Source organism: Lepidochelys olivacea, assembly GCF_965140295.1.
Source record: "Lepidochelys olivacea isolate rLepOli2 genome assembly, chromosome: 1".
Lineage (NCBI taxonomy): Eukaryota > Metazoa > Chordata > Testudines > Cheloniidae > Lepidochelys > Lepidochelys olivacea.
The window spans coordinates 138947097-138960194 of record NC_140411.1 but is presented as its reverse complement, the minus strand read 5'-3'; the positions used below and the strand labels follow the sequence as shown (position 1 = coordinate 138960194).

At 43.4% G+C, this 13098-nt stretch overlaps 1 protein-coding gene across 4 annotated transcripts in view; it reads left to right on the top strand.

Annotated features, from left to right (window-relative positions):
• Nucleotides 1-13098, top strand: part of ACE2 (angiotensin converting enzyme 2) — an 83891-nt gene that overhangs the window by 59510 nt on the left and 11283 nt on the right. For 3 of the 4 annotated variants that reach the window (XM_084620837.1, XM_084620840.1, XM_084620839.1), the window contains 8 exons: nt 1542-1711; nt 3970-4196; nt 4966-5110; nt 10128-10226; nt 11028-11150; nt 11464-11636; nt 11719-11778; nt 12515-12573. In XM_084620837.1, coding sequence (XP_084476963.1) covers nt 1542-1711; nt 3970-4196; nt 4966-5110; nt 10128-10226; nt 11028-11150; nt 11464-11636; nt 11719-11778; nt 12515-12573 — 1056 coding nt within the window. The remainder of the gene's footprint in view (nt 1-1541; nt 1712-3969; nt 4197-4965; nt 5111-10127; nt 10227-11027; nt 11151-11463; nt 11637-11718; nt 11779-12514; nt 12574-13098) is intronic. The other variant, XM_084620838.1, reaches the window with a different exon arrangement.

The window sequence follows — 13098 nt, the reverse complement described above, 5'->3', positions numbered from 1 at the left end:
GGACAGTGACTGTCTTTTATGTGTTATACAGTGCCTAGCACAATAAGGCCCTGAACCTGGTTGGGGCCTCGAGGCGTAACAATAATAATGTTCTGTGATGTTTAGTCAAATGTTTGTTTTTGTAAAATGAATGAAATTCAGGCAAATCTACAATCAGGAGAGCTTAGTATTTAACATTTAACTATTTATCCTAAATATACCCACTTCTTGGATAAGAAGCTCCACTAATATGGTCCCATTGCCAGAGTACCTGAACCCAATCTTTAATGGATTTATTCTTACGACACTCCTGGTAAGGTAGGGAAGTTCTGTTATCCGCATTTTACAGGTGGGGAATTTAGGCACAGGGAGACTAGGGGCTTATCTACACAGTGAAGCCTAGTGTGCAGTAAATTGTGAAGTTGTGAATTTACAAGTCTTCACTAACTCCCCAAGTGGACACTCTTACTGCACACTGCTAGTGAGGACGCACTGCACCAACACAATGAGGGTGGTGTGAACATGCAAGATCGATTTGCTTAATTTGGAGGCTCGATGTCGACTTACATAAATATGTCGACTTAACTTTGTTGTGTAGACATGGCCTAAGAGTGCCCTCTGGCTTAGCTTAGTACACTTGCAAAGTGCATTAAGCTAATGTGCACAAAGGCACTCTTAGAACGTAGTAAGAGTATCCACACTGGAAATTAGTGTGGAAGAGCTAGTGCACGCCAGCTCCTGTGAGCTTTCCACACACACACCCACCCCCATGTAGACAAGCCTTAAGTGACTTGCCCAATGTCACCCAGGATGTCTATAGCAGAGAAGGGAATTGAATCCAGAGCATCTGTGTCTCAGGCTAACACCCTCACTGGACTATCCTACTCCCCTAATTTTAAAGCCTCTGACTTTATGGCTGCCATACTCATAGGCCAATAAAGAGCTCCCCCTATTTAGAATAAGTAAAATTGCAGAATGAAATTCAAATGAAGGTTTTTAAACTAACTTTCAAGTACAGTTATGATCAGATAAATGACTAAAATTGAACCCATTTTTACTCAGCTCTGCTGTCTGTTTGTATTCTGAGTTACAGATCCAATTTCCCTTTCACACTGGTTTTACAACACTGCCACTCCACTGCCTTCAACAAGTTACTCCAGACTTACACCACTGAGAGGGGAGAATCGGACCCTATATCTGTGTACATTACTGACAGAACTAAGATTTTACTGCTTTTCACTCCTGTTAATGCTTTTCTGTTCTGGTTCATACATTATCAATAGGCTAGCTTTGACTGCGGAAACCTGATTATTGATGGTGATCCATAAGTCAGCTTGACTCAGCTCCTGTAATGAGTTTTCAGGGCTGGCAGTAAGCTACCAACTTACTTGCAAACTGTAAGACTTTGGTTTGAAGTCACTGAGATACAATAAGTATGGGGACTGTGATGCTGTTTTTCAGAATCACTTTTCAGACGAGAATCTGTTCTACTGGACTGTGAGAAATATCTAGCTATAGAATGATTGGCTAATATTATCAGTGAATATCATTGTTTGTTTCAGAATTGGGATGCAACAAAAATATTTAAGGCTGCTGAGGATTTTTTCATCTCTGTTGGCCTCTATGAAATGACTGAAGGCTTCTGGAACAACTCTATGATTACAGAGCCTAACGATGGCAGAAAGGTTGTTTGCCATCCGACAGCTTGGGATATGGGAAAAAAGGATTATAGGTACTGTAACAATTGTAATTCTTTCCTATGGGTACTCATAGAATCTTCACATTTCTCTTCAAAGATGTAAAAGGTTGCTATGAAGAGGGCAGTGATCTCTAGTTCTCCATGTCCAATGAGGGGAGGACAAGTAGTAACTGGCTTAGTTTGTAGCAAGAGGGATTTAGGTTAGATAAGAGGAAAAAACTTTCTAACTGTAAGTGTGGTTAAGTACTAGCATAGGTTACCCAGGGAGGTTGTGGAATCCCAGTCACTGGAGGTTTCTAAAACGAGATTAGACAAACACTTGTCAGGGATGATCTAGGTATACTTGGTCCTGCCTCAGCACAGGGAGCTAGACCGGATGAACTCTTGAGGTCCCTTCCAGCCTTACATTTCTATGATTCTTTGATATCTAGTCAAGTGCACCAGGGAAAACTGCTATTTTAATTTTATCTTTTGCTTACTTCTCTAATATTTTTGGCAGGGGGATTTAGGGTGGTTAGGGGAATCTAAACTGGATTTTGTAACATTTTTCTGTAAAATCAATGGGCTACTCTCTTCTGTTAAACAGAGGAGTGTGTTCATATAAGTTAGTGATAGAACAACTGTGTTGTGGGACTTTAACACAATTATCAAAAAAGGACAGTGCTTAGCCTATTAACTTCACGGGGACCACGTGGGATGCAAATCAGTGAAAATTTGTTCCCCATGTATCTGCTTCATATTCAGCGAGAATGTGGATTTATCTATAATGAGACCCATTGGAGCAGGTTGCATCTTCCCTTGAAATCAATGGTAGTTACCAATAGCCTGCAAGGAGAGAATTGGACCAGTGGTGGGTCACCAGATATCAGTCATTGATCTAGGTGTGAAAATTTCCAGTCCTGGACCATCTACCAATGTAATTTGGTGACAGTGAAGGGAAGGCACATTTGAGGGGAAAGAACAATTTGTCTGGTGGGGTTTTATGAAATAGCAGTTGTATGAAGGTGTGAAATGTCAGGAGTAGCTTTGGGTGAGATGGATTAGTGAGCAGAGTCCAGGGGAGGTGATCCAAGATTCATGATATATTCAGCTCATCACATGCTTTCATAATTTAGCACATGTATGTCACTATGTGCTGTATGTACTTTGTCCTTAACTGCCACTTCATAAACATTACATAGTGAGGCCTCAACACCCACATGAGGTGAGCAGAAATCAACATCTCCATTTCACACATGGGGTAACAAACACCAGAGTGAAATGACAGAGTCTGGCAGAGAGGCAATTAGAAAGCAGGTCTCTTGCCTGTTACGCCCTATGTCTTATTCACATATCATAATGGCCCCCGGGCAAATCGTGTCTTAGCTACCCCAACTGTAAATTGTGGCAAATGGTGCTTATGCGTCTCTATAAAGTGTTCTGAGATCAAGAGATAGAAAACTGCTGCCGTAGGTGGGTACAAAGTACCATCCACAGCAGGGAATAGAGACACAGAAAGGGTAATTAATTTGCTTGGAAGGCGCTGTGTTCAAATGGATTATACAGAGGCTTAGCAGAGAAAGGAAACCTGGGTGTAAAGATTTTGGTTCTAAAACCAACTTTCTGTGACTTGGCCATGTCCTTTAACTTCAGAGATAAGCTACCTTTCCTCTAAGGCACAAACCCTCCTGGAGCTCCCTCAGTGTTGATCTAACTCTGCACCACACCTTACTCTGGGCTGTATGCAGTTTGCACAGTCCAGCTAGTCATAAGGGTGCAATAAAGCCGTAAATCTCCATGTAGCAGCAGAAGTGTTAATAATGCATATTGACAAAAAATGAATATGTTCAACGTGCATCTGTACATTTATAAATACTCAGGCTAAAAAGAGTTCTATATGCAGTCGCCAATATTTGTTAATTTCTTACTGTATTAATTATTCAACCAATTATGTAAACTTGGCAGAGATTCTCCTTAATAAGCACTGTTAATGTGCCAGCTTTCAGCGTAGTAAAAAATGGCTGCATACAAAATGCCTGGCAACATTCATTTTACCTCTGCAGAGTTCAATAATAGCCAAAGGAATTTTACTTAAAACTTTCCCCCAAAATCACCTTTAGGCAGGGATCAAACATAGAACAGACCAAAAGGCGAATGTTTTAGAAAACGATAAACATGAAATACACCAGGGGGTTAGTAAGTGAGTTATTTAAGGTGTTTTGCAGCCACAACTACAGCATCCAGTACCAAGCAAATGGTATACCTCTGCCAGTATCTTTATTTAATTTTAAATGCTTTGCATTGGAATGCAGGATCAAGATGTGCACTAAAGTGAGTATGGATGACTTCTTGACAGCACATCATGAGATGGGGCATATAGAGTATGATATGGCATATTCCAACCTCTCTTTCCTGCTGAGAAGTGGCGCTAACGAAGGATTTCATGAAGCAGTAGGAGAAATCATGTCACTGTCTGCAGCTACTCCAAAACATTTGAAATCACTTGACCTTCTAGAATCTACTTTTCAGGAAGACAACGGTAACTAATAAAAATGTATTCATGCCATATTTTGTAGCAGAGGATGAGTAAGTCTGTAAGACGAGTGAGTGACTTAGATGCTTTTGAGAATTACAGCTCAGTTACATATCACAGTATGTTCATTTCCAAAATGACTTCATGAACCGGGAAGCACTTATTTGTAATGCACCACTCATTTGATGCTACTGCAAGAATTTAGAAGTAAACTGGTAGTTCTTCACTAACTTCAGAATTGAATAATTATTGAGGAAATCTTCACAGCACAGTAAGATTAGTGGTGATCCTTGTACTTTGTTTGCATAAAGCTATGCAAATCTATATCAAAATGTAAAGGGCTCTTTGTCCAACTTCTTCTTCACAGCTAAATTTGTCTGGCTTGTCCAGTTGATTATTACATGATGAAGATGAGCCTAAATCAAATCCCTCAATCCAAAATCCTCCAAAATTTGGGGAAATGCAGATTAGGATTTGGATCCAAACTCTTGAGCCCAGGGCCATCTCAACTAAATAAATACAACAAAATAATGTTGCAACAAAAGCCACAGGGATTATGAATGTTTAGAAAGTAGAATTGGAGCAAAAAGAGGAAAAAAAGTCCAAATTTGCATAACAATATCTTCCTGGGTTTCTTTGGGTTTGTGTGTTTGTGTTTCACTAAAATTTTCTAAGCAGATGTACTCATTAGCTATGTATGGTGAAGGAAGCAACATTAGTAGCCTGGTCATGTATTCATCATCACCTTAACAGTTACATTGTGCTCTTTTTTCAGAAACGGATATCAACTTCCTACTCAAACAAGCCCTCACTATTGTTGGAACAATGCCTTTTACTTACATGCTAGAGAAGTGGCGATGGATGGTATTTAGAGGTGACATTCCAAAAGGTGAATGGATGAAGAAGTGGTGGGAGATGAAGTAAGTGTGGGGAAACAGGAAGAAGAACTTTTGGGGAAGAGGGTTTCAGGGATCGTTCAGTTTTCATTTTCAGGAGTACCAAAGGCGCCAGGGAAGTGGAGGGGAATGCCAAATTAGTTAGCAAAAGTAAACAGCTCTGTCGCAGAGGCACTGAAATGCTATCCACTGGTAGATGATGTTCTTGGTCTTCATACACCTGTATGGACTAAATGTCTGCAGTTTCAGAGATTTAGGTATGCTGAAAGAGGTCTTTCTCCATGGTACAGTTTGGGAAATCAGCTATTCGTGAGGAAAAAAAGGAGCTATATTTCTCCACTCCAAAGGCACAGCAGGCAAGAGACCTGCTTTCTAATTCCATCTCTGTCACAGACCTTTTAACTTCTCAGTGTTTCACACTTACCCCATGTGTAAAATGGAGATAATAATGATATTCACTTACCTCATGGGATGTTGCTCAATATCACTAATGCACTTTCTGGGACCTGCTCCCAAGCCCATTCAGTGTAATGGGTGTCTGTCACAGTGTTCACAACTCACCGCTGTGGCACTTCCTTCTGCGGATTATCTCATGACCAGTCTGATGCCCTCTCCTTTGGTTTCTCTCCCCATGGTATCACTCGCACTTGCCCTCTGCAGTCAGGTTACTCCCTTTTCACCACTCCAGGTGCCCCCTCTTCCTGGCTTGGCCCTTCGCCCAGGTCACTATAGTCCTCCTCTTCTGGGGTATCAAAGTTCCATGATGGCTGTCCTAGGCCATCTTCTGCTCCACTGCCCTGTCTGTGCTACTTCCCCAGTGGCTAGGAGGGAACCCGGGCTTGCCCACTAGTCTCGGTTCCAGGCAGGGATCCTACAACCAGTGGCCAAGGTCGGCACTGTCCAAAACCTTGCTGCTCTTTCCCTGGGCTGCTTCCCACTTTGCTTCTGTCAGTCTCCTTTGGGTTTGTGCCCTTTCCTCAGGGCCCAGATCTCAGAGCTTCTATTCTCCCCCAGGTTCCTCCTTTCCTTCTCTAAGCCCAGAAAGTGACTATCTGCTTTCTCTACTGCAGCCTCCCTCTTACGCTCTACTTTGAATCTACTTTACTGTATACTTTATAGCAGCTTAGCCTGCCCCTTGCCCAGCTGGGCTTCATCAATCAGCCCTGACTCTCTCCCAGGTGCAGCCTGTCACAGGGTTAATTGGTCCTTTCTCTCTACTCAGGCCTTGTGTGGGGCAGATACCCATCACATACCCTCCCACTCCAGTCTGTAACCCTGGGGGGTATGGATGCCTTTCCCCTTGGAGTTGTTGGAGCTAGTTACCTTGCTTCTGCTCCAGATTGCCCACCATAAGGAGCAATCTACCCTTCTCCTCCATGGTGTCCTGAAACTTTTCCCTCTGGAATTCTAAATCTTGCGAAGCCACTTGCAAGGCTTACTCTGCAGCTGCCAGCCTCTCTTGTAGCTTTTGCCCTGGCTCTGCAGACTCCCTCAGCTCTCTTTCTCCCGGGGTCTGAGTTCCCACTGCATTCTGGTTACTCTCCGTGTTTGTCCTTGTATCCTTTAACTTTATCTTTGGCAGATTCTTTCTTCCCTCCAATCTCTCCTCACCCTCTAGGTCCTCTCGACTACCGTTGTGCACTTTCTATGGGCCTCTGGCTCATCCTTCCATTCCTTTCTCGATCGTTTGCTCTTTTCCTGCTAGTTTCTCTTTGTGTGAAGACAGTGCCTCTGCACTTGCTCCCATTTCCCACAGACAAAACAGATCCCTCCTTTTCCTACTCCTTCAGGAGATGGCACTCTTTGGGGCTTTTCTGCATCCCTCCTTTCCAGGCAAGACTCCTTGTCCTGATACACACAGGGACATTTCCTTTTCAACTGTCCCCACTGCCTGCAGTGTAATACACACTCTTGACCAGGCCTCTGAGCATTTTTTCTGTTCCCAGCCTCTTCAGCCCTGGCTCACTTTTCCCCATAGGATCTTAAATAAAGATTTCCGCTTTTCTGCTAGCTTCATTAAATACCCCTGCAGTTATAACTGGGCCTCCCCCTGTCTCTGCTGGTTCTGCAGAAGCAGTGCCTGGAGCCCCATTATTGCTTTTCATTCCCTTTAAACAGGAGCAAAAACTCTGCATCCATTTCAGGAGGGTATACTGGCCTTCTCCAAAAAAGGCCTCCATATGCAGCAGCTCCATAGTCCCTTTACTTCTTCTACAGCTGCTGTGGCCCCTCACTTTTCCCTTGTATCAGTGGTGACTGTTATGCACTATCCCTCACACTCCCCTCATCTCAGAGGTGACCGACATGCATAGTTTCTCACTCCACTTGTCTCAGGGATGCTTATTATGCCCACATTCATCACAGGGTTTGCTGCTCACTGCTGTGGTGCCTCCTTGTGGCCCATCTGGGGATTAGCTCATGCCTTCTTTGACACCACCTCCTTTAGTTTCACACCCCAGGGTGTCTCTCTTTCTCTTTCCCTCTCCCTCATCAGATTACTCCCTCTTTATTGCTCAGGGTATTCCTTTTTCATGGCTTGGCTCTCTGGTCAGATCACTATAATCCTCCTCTCCTGGGAGATCCAAGTCCCATTGGATGACTATCCTAGGCTGTCTTCTGCTCCACTGCCCACTCTGTGCCACTTCCCCAGTGGCTGGTAGGGGAACCCAGGCCTGCCCATTACACCAGTTTCCAGCCCAGGGACCCTACAACCAGCAGCCAAATTCTGCACTGTCCAAAACCTTGCTGCTGTTTCTCTGGGATACTTCCTCTACTTCATCCCTATCATGCTCCTTTTCCACCCTTCTCTGGATATGCCCTTCCCTCAAGGCCTGGATCCCAGGGCTTCAATTCACCCCCAGTTTCCTCCTTTCCCTCTCTAAGCCCAAAAGGTGACTGTCAACCTTCTCTAACTACAACCCTCCTTACTTTCTCCTTCCTGGTTTTATAGCAGTTTAGCCTGCCCCCTTGCCCAGCTGGTTTTCATCATCAATTAGACCTTTTCAATGCTGACTCTCCCCCAGCTGCAGCCTGTCACAAGGTTAATTAGGCCTTCTCTCTATTCAGGCCTTGCATGGGGTTGACACCTCATCATGGTGTCTTTGGTTCAATGGGCTATGCATCAGACCGATGACAAGCGGAGTGTGAAGCCAATTGATTGTGGAATATTTTACAACAATGATTTTACCTTTCCTACCCCATCTTAACATAAATCCTTTGATTTTTAATCTTTTATGTCAAAGGGCCATATCCTGCTATTCATTTTGAAGCCGTGCCACCATTGACATCACTGTGAGTTCTGTTGTATTGATTTCAAAGGTAAAAAAAGTTAGCAATGTTATAAACTCTTTCACAATCCAACATTAAAACATAGATACTTAGGTTTGGAGTTTTATTCTACGGAGGCCTTGGTTTTACTCAGTTCCTTAGCAAACACCCAAAAGCATTCATTCTAAAGCTGAAACAGATGGAAGAACAATAAATTAAAGCAAGTACTTATATTGAAAATGAAATAGAGTAGTATGTAAAATTAACTTAAACCTTTAAAGTTTCTCTCCATTTGGAGGCAAAATATCAGTTTCTTCTATTTGGAGAACAAACTTACTTTGATGAAAAGGAAAGGGTTAATTTCACTTTCAGTCCTGTTGGGTAAAATGCCTCCTGTTTCTAACAAACACACAGACACAAGGTGGAGGAGAGATGGGATAGAAAGGGTGAGGGAAATATGGCTTTTGTTGATGTCTTTGGAACACTGGAAGGCTGGTGAGTCACGAATGGATGCTTTGGCTGGCAGGCCAATCAGGGCACCTGTTGCTTGGACCGTGGGGCATAATCTGGTTGGGTCTTTTCTCCTTAAACAGGACAGAATTGTGGTCATCTCATCCCACTGTGCTGATGCAATGCAGTTGATTTCAGGATTTGATGAAAAATTGAGATAGGATAGGAGGAAGGGGGAGATGGGGAAAGAAACACAAGAGGAGTGGAACAGAACAGGATCTTATGTGCCTTTTCAATGCTGGCAATTAGGTATCCCCACTGATGGGCTGAGGCCTGGATGTCATGATATGATTTCCAGGACTCACAAGTGAAAAACAAAAAGAAAAGGAGTACTTGTGGCACCTTAGAGACTAACCAATTTATTTGAGCATAAGCTTTCGTGAGCTACAGCTCACTTCATCGGATGCATCATGAGCTGTAGCTCACGAAAGCTTATGCTCAAATAAATTGGTTAGTCTCTAAGGTGCCACAAGTACTCCTTTTCTTTTTGCGAATACAGACTAACATGGCTGTTACTCTGAAAAGTGAAAAACAAAGTTCTTTGAACAAGAGCAAGGCCTAGTGGCCTTCCTCTCAGGAAGAAAGTCTTTCAGCCTGGTCAGCTCCTTTTATCATGGGGTTAGGGAAGATGAGCAGATGAGACCAACTGGGATACAAGGTGGAAAAGGAGATGAATTTTTTTTCAAAGTCTTTTTTTAAGGAACCCCCAAAGGGGACAAGTGAGTGGCATAGTTCATTCCCTCTTTATTTTGTCCATCAATTAGTCCTAATATTCACCACACCAATTTTAGTTCATTAATTTCAGACGACACCTCTTCTTGTTGTTACAAAGCATCATTTCAACAGTCCTTGAATGATATCAGTCACCTCTTTTTGTTTGGACGAGTCTAGTTGACCTGCCTGGTTTTCTTGCATTTATTCATAACATTTATCATAAAAAAACCTGTTTACCATGGTTAATTTTCAAACTGGCACAAAGTTCTAGATTATTGTGACATTTTCACTCACTTCTTACATTTGAGTTTCCAGTCAGGGTTAAATGTTTAGGTCCAATAGTCCCATGCACAGTAGTTCCATGGACAGCCCAATAGCAGTTTAGGAGCCTAGTTTATTTAGCTTTGTTATGTCCGTGTTTGGAAGGTAAGGGAGATGCCAGCAGTGATGACTGCTACAAACAGCAGCTGCCATGTGGAAAGGTCAGTCTATATTTTTCTCAAGAACTAGTAATGGGAATGCCTCTAATTTTTTCTTCCCCTACCCACAGGCGAGAAGTAGTGGGTGTGGTTGAACCACTGCCTCACGATGAAACATACTGTGACCCAGCTGCTCTGTTCCATGTGGCCAATGATTACTCTTTCATAAGGTATCTTTATCATCATCATTTAACTCCTAGATGACAAGCAGCGGCTTGCTCAAATACTTCATTCAGAGTGTTAAGGCCAAATTCTTCTTTTGGTTAAGCCCTGGCCTAAGGCCTCCGGAAGTCAATGGGAATCTTTCCAGTGACTTCAATGGGCATTGGATCAGACCCGCAGACTTGTTAGGGCCGGATTCTCGCACGGCGTAATGTGACAGGAGATGCCCAGAAGCAATTTCTTGCTGTGCAGAGGAACTTTCTGCTGCTGTAATGTTGGTGGAGATGGCTCTGTTGTTTCCTATGCCAGCTGCCTCTCTGATCCTCACCATAAGGGGAAGGAGGGAGAACGCTGGAAGTCCTTCACTGGATTCAGGTGCCTAAAGAACCAGGGGAGCAGGACCCTGAAGGATCAGACGCTAGTGCCAGTGACATACATTAGGGATGTCCCTGTACAGCCCTGACTCAGAGAGCTGCAGCTGGCTCCCTGGGGCTCCTCCATCCAAATGATCCCAGCTGTGCTCAGCTAGAGTGGAGAATCAGAGTCTCTGTAACTTCACTTACTCCAGCTAGGGCCCATTGTAACGGAGAGCACATCTTAGCTCTTATGATTTTGGCATTTGAACATTATCAGGATGTTTGGCCCAGCTCGTCATTAGTGTTTTGTCTTTCTCTCCAAAGTGCCCAGGGTCACCGCAGGAGCGTTAATCTAAATTGCAGTCCATTCCAAAGGGCAAGGCTATTTGCTGCTCCAGTGTGAGCTGGGTAACACAAAGTATGGCTTTTGTTCTTTTTTCTCTTTTCTTTTAGATATTACACAAGGACCATTTATCAGTTCCAGTTTCAGGAGGCACTTTGCAAGGCTGCTAACCATACAGGTCCTCTTTACACATGTGACATTACTAATTCCACGGCAGCTGGTCACAAACTGCGGTAACAAAACACACAATTTGTTATATAAAAGGAGATTGAATATAACTGGGCCAAATTCATCCTGGCTGTAAAGCCACTTAAGTTACTGAAGCCAATGGGGTTACACCAGGGATAAACTTGGCTCGACATTAAAGTCTGTTTCCTCGGCTAATTCCAGTGGAGTTATGCAGACTTATACCAGCTGAGGATCTGACCCATAGGGGTTTAGTCTCCTATCAATGAGAAGGGAATTTATTTGCATTCATATGAGTGTGTACATATAATCTGTGCACAGATGGAACCTAGCAATAATTATTGATCCTTCAATACCCAGGGACATGCTTGTCTTGGGGAGATCACAGCCCTGGACCCAGGCACTAGAAAGTATAACAGGAGAACAGAAGATGAATGCAAAACCCTTGCTCCACTACTTTGAACCCTTACATCAGTGGCTGATAAAGAACAATAGTGGCAGATCTGTTGGCTGGAATGCACTCTGGACTCCATGTACGTAATGGTTTTATATGTAATTCAGAATGCTTGACAATACAATTTCTCCTCAACCCATGCCCCCTTTTTCTTTCCACAGTTGTTGAATCTGGCAGTTGGGAGAGGCAACAGGCAACGTCTATGGCCCTGGGACCCATCAGTAAGAGTTGCTCATGCAAAAGTTCATTGACTTCATCACTCCCAAAGCTGGAGAGTCAGGATACTCAGGGACCACGGTGGCCATCAACTGCCTGTCACAGCTTCATCTAATTCCCAGAAACTGAGCACTTGACCCTGATAATGAATTATTGACAAAAGTCACTTTAAAAAGCCTTTTTACATTGGCAGTGCTAAAAACTCAGGACGGATGATCAGAATGAAGGGAGAATAGTGGTTTGGGTTTGTAGGTACTGATCAGTTTCAGATCTTCAATTATAACCCTTGCTTGAGCCTACTGAGCATGCTTCACATCTGCCGGGCTGGTGAGAACTCATCTAGACTCTCTGTCATCAGAGCTGGAATGGCAATCGGGCTCAGGATGGACAAGCCAGTTTGGAATGTTAAATGCCATCTCTCCCTGGCTCTCCATTACTGGCCACAACAAAGAGGGTGCCCAAGAAGTGAGAGTAGTAGTAAAATGCTTTATTCAGCCCAGCACCACTACATCAAATGCTGAAGCACGTGTGAGACACACACCTGTAGCCACAGTCAGTATGGGAGAATGCAGCATATCCTAGTGGCTGAGAACAGTGTTGTATCTGATACCTTCATTAGCCTGGGGAGGGTAAAAACTATCAGTAAAACAAAATCACCTCATCATCTCACTTGGCTATACAGCAGCTTTATGGAAAAGATTTTGCAGTTGTGATGCAGTGCTTTTTTTCTTTTTAAATCAGATTCTCTCAATGCAATCAAAGTGAGGATCAGTCTGAAATCAGCACTTGGGAACAGTGCAGTGAGTAAATCCAGATTAGTGTATTCATTCTGTTACTATGTCATGTTTTGTTTAACAAATCACAGATCAACATGGAAATATCTAGCTGAATTCTATACAGGAGGTGTTGGATGCTCTCTGTTACAAACAATATGACTGCTCTTTCTAGCAATTTGTTTGCATATTTGATGTCATCTTTCCAGGCACTGATAAATCCTACAAACCTCCTCACAGCCTCCTCCTGCCCATGCTCCTAGCTCAGATGCCCAAATGTCCTTACTATTATTTTTCTGGAGTGCAGTAGCTAGTAGGCAAAAGATGGTACTTCCCTCAACATCGTGCTGGAGGACAGGCTCACTGCTAACTCAGCTGATCTGCCAAGGCTGGGTATTTGGTTGTGGATTTGCTCCTTATTCTAGATTTCCTTCTTCATGTTACTCTCAATGGCACAGTGCACAGACCCTTCCTTCCTGTGAAAGGTTTATAGAATATCAGGGTTAGAAGGGACCTCAGGAGGTCATCTAGTCCAACCCCCTGCTCAAAGCA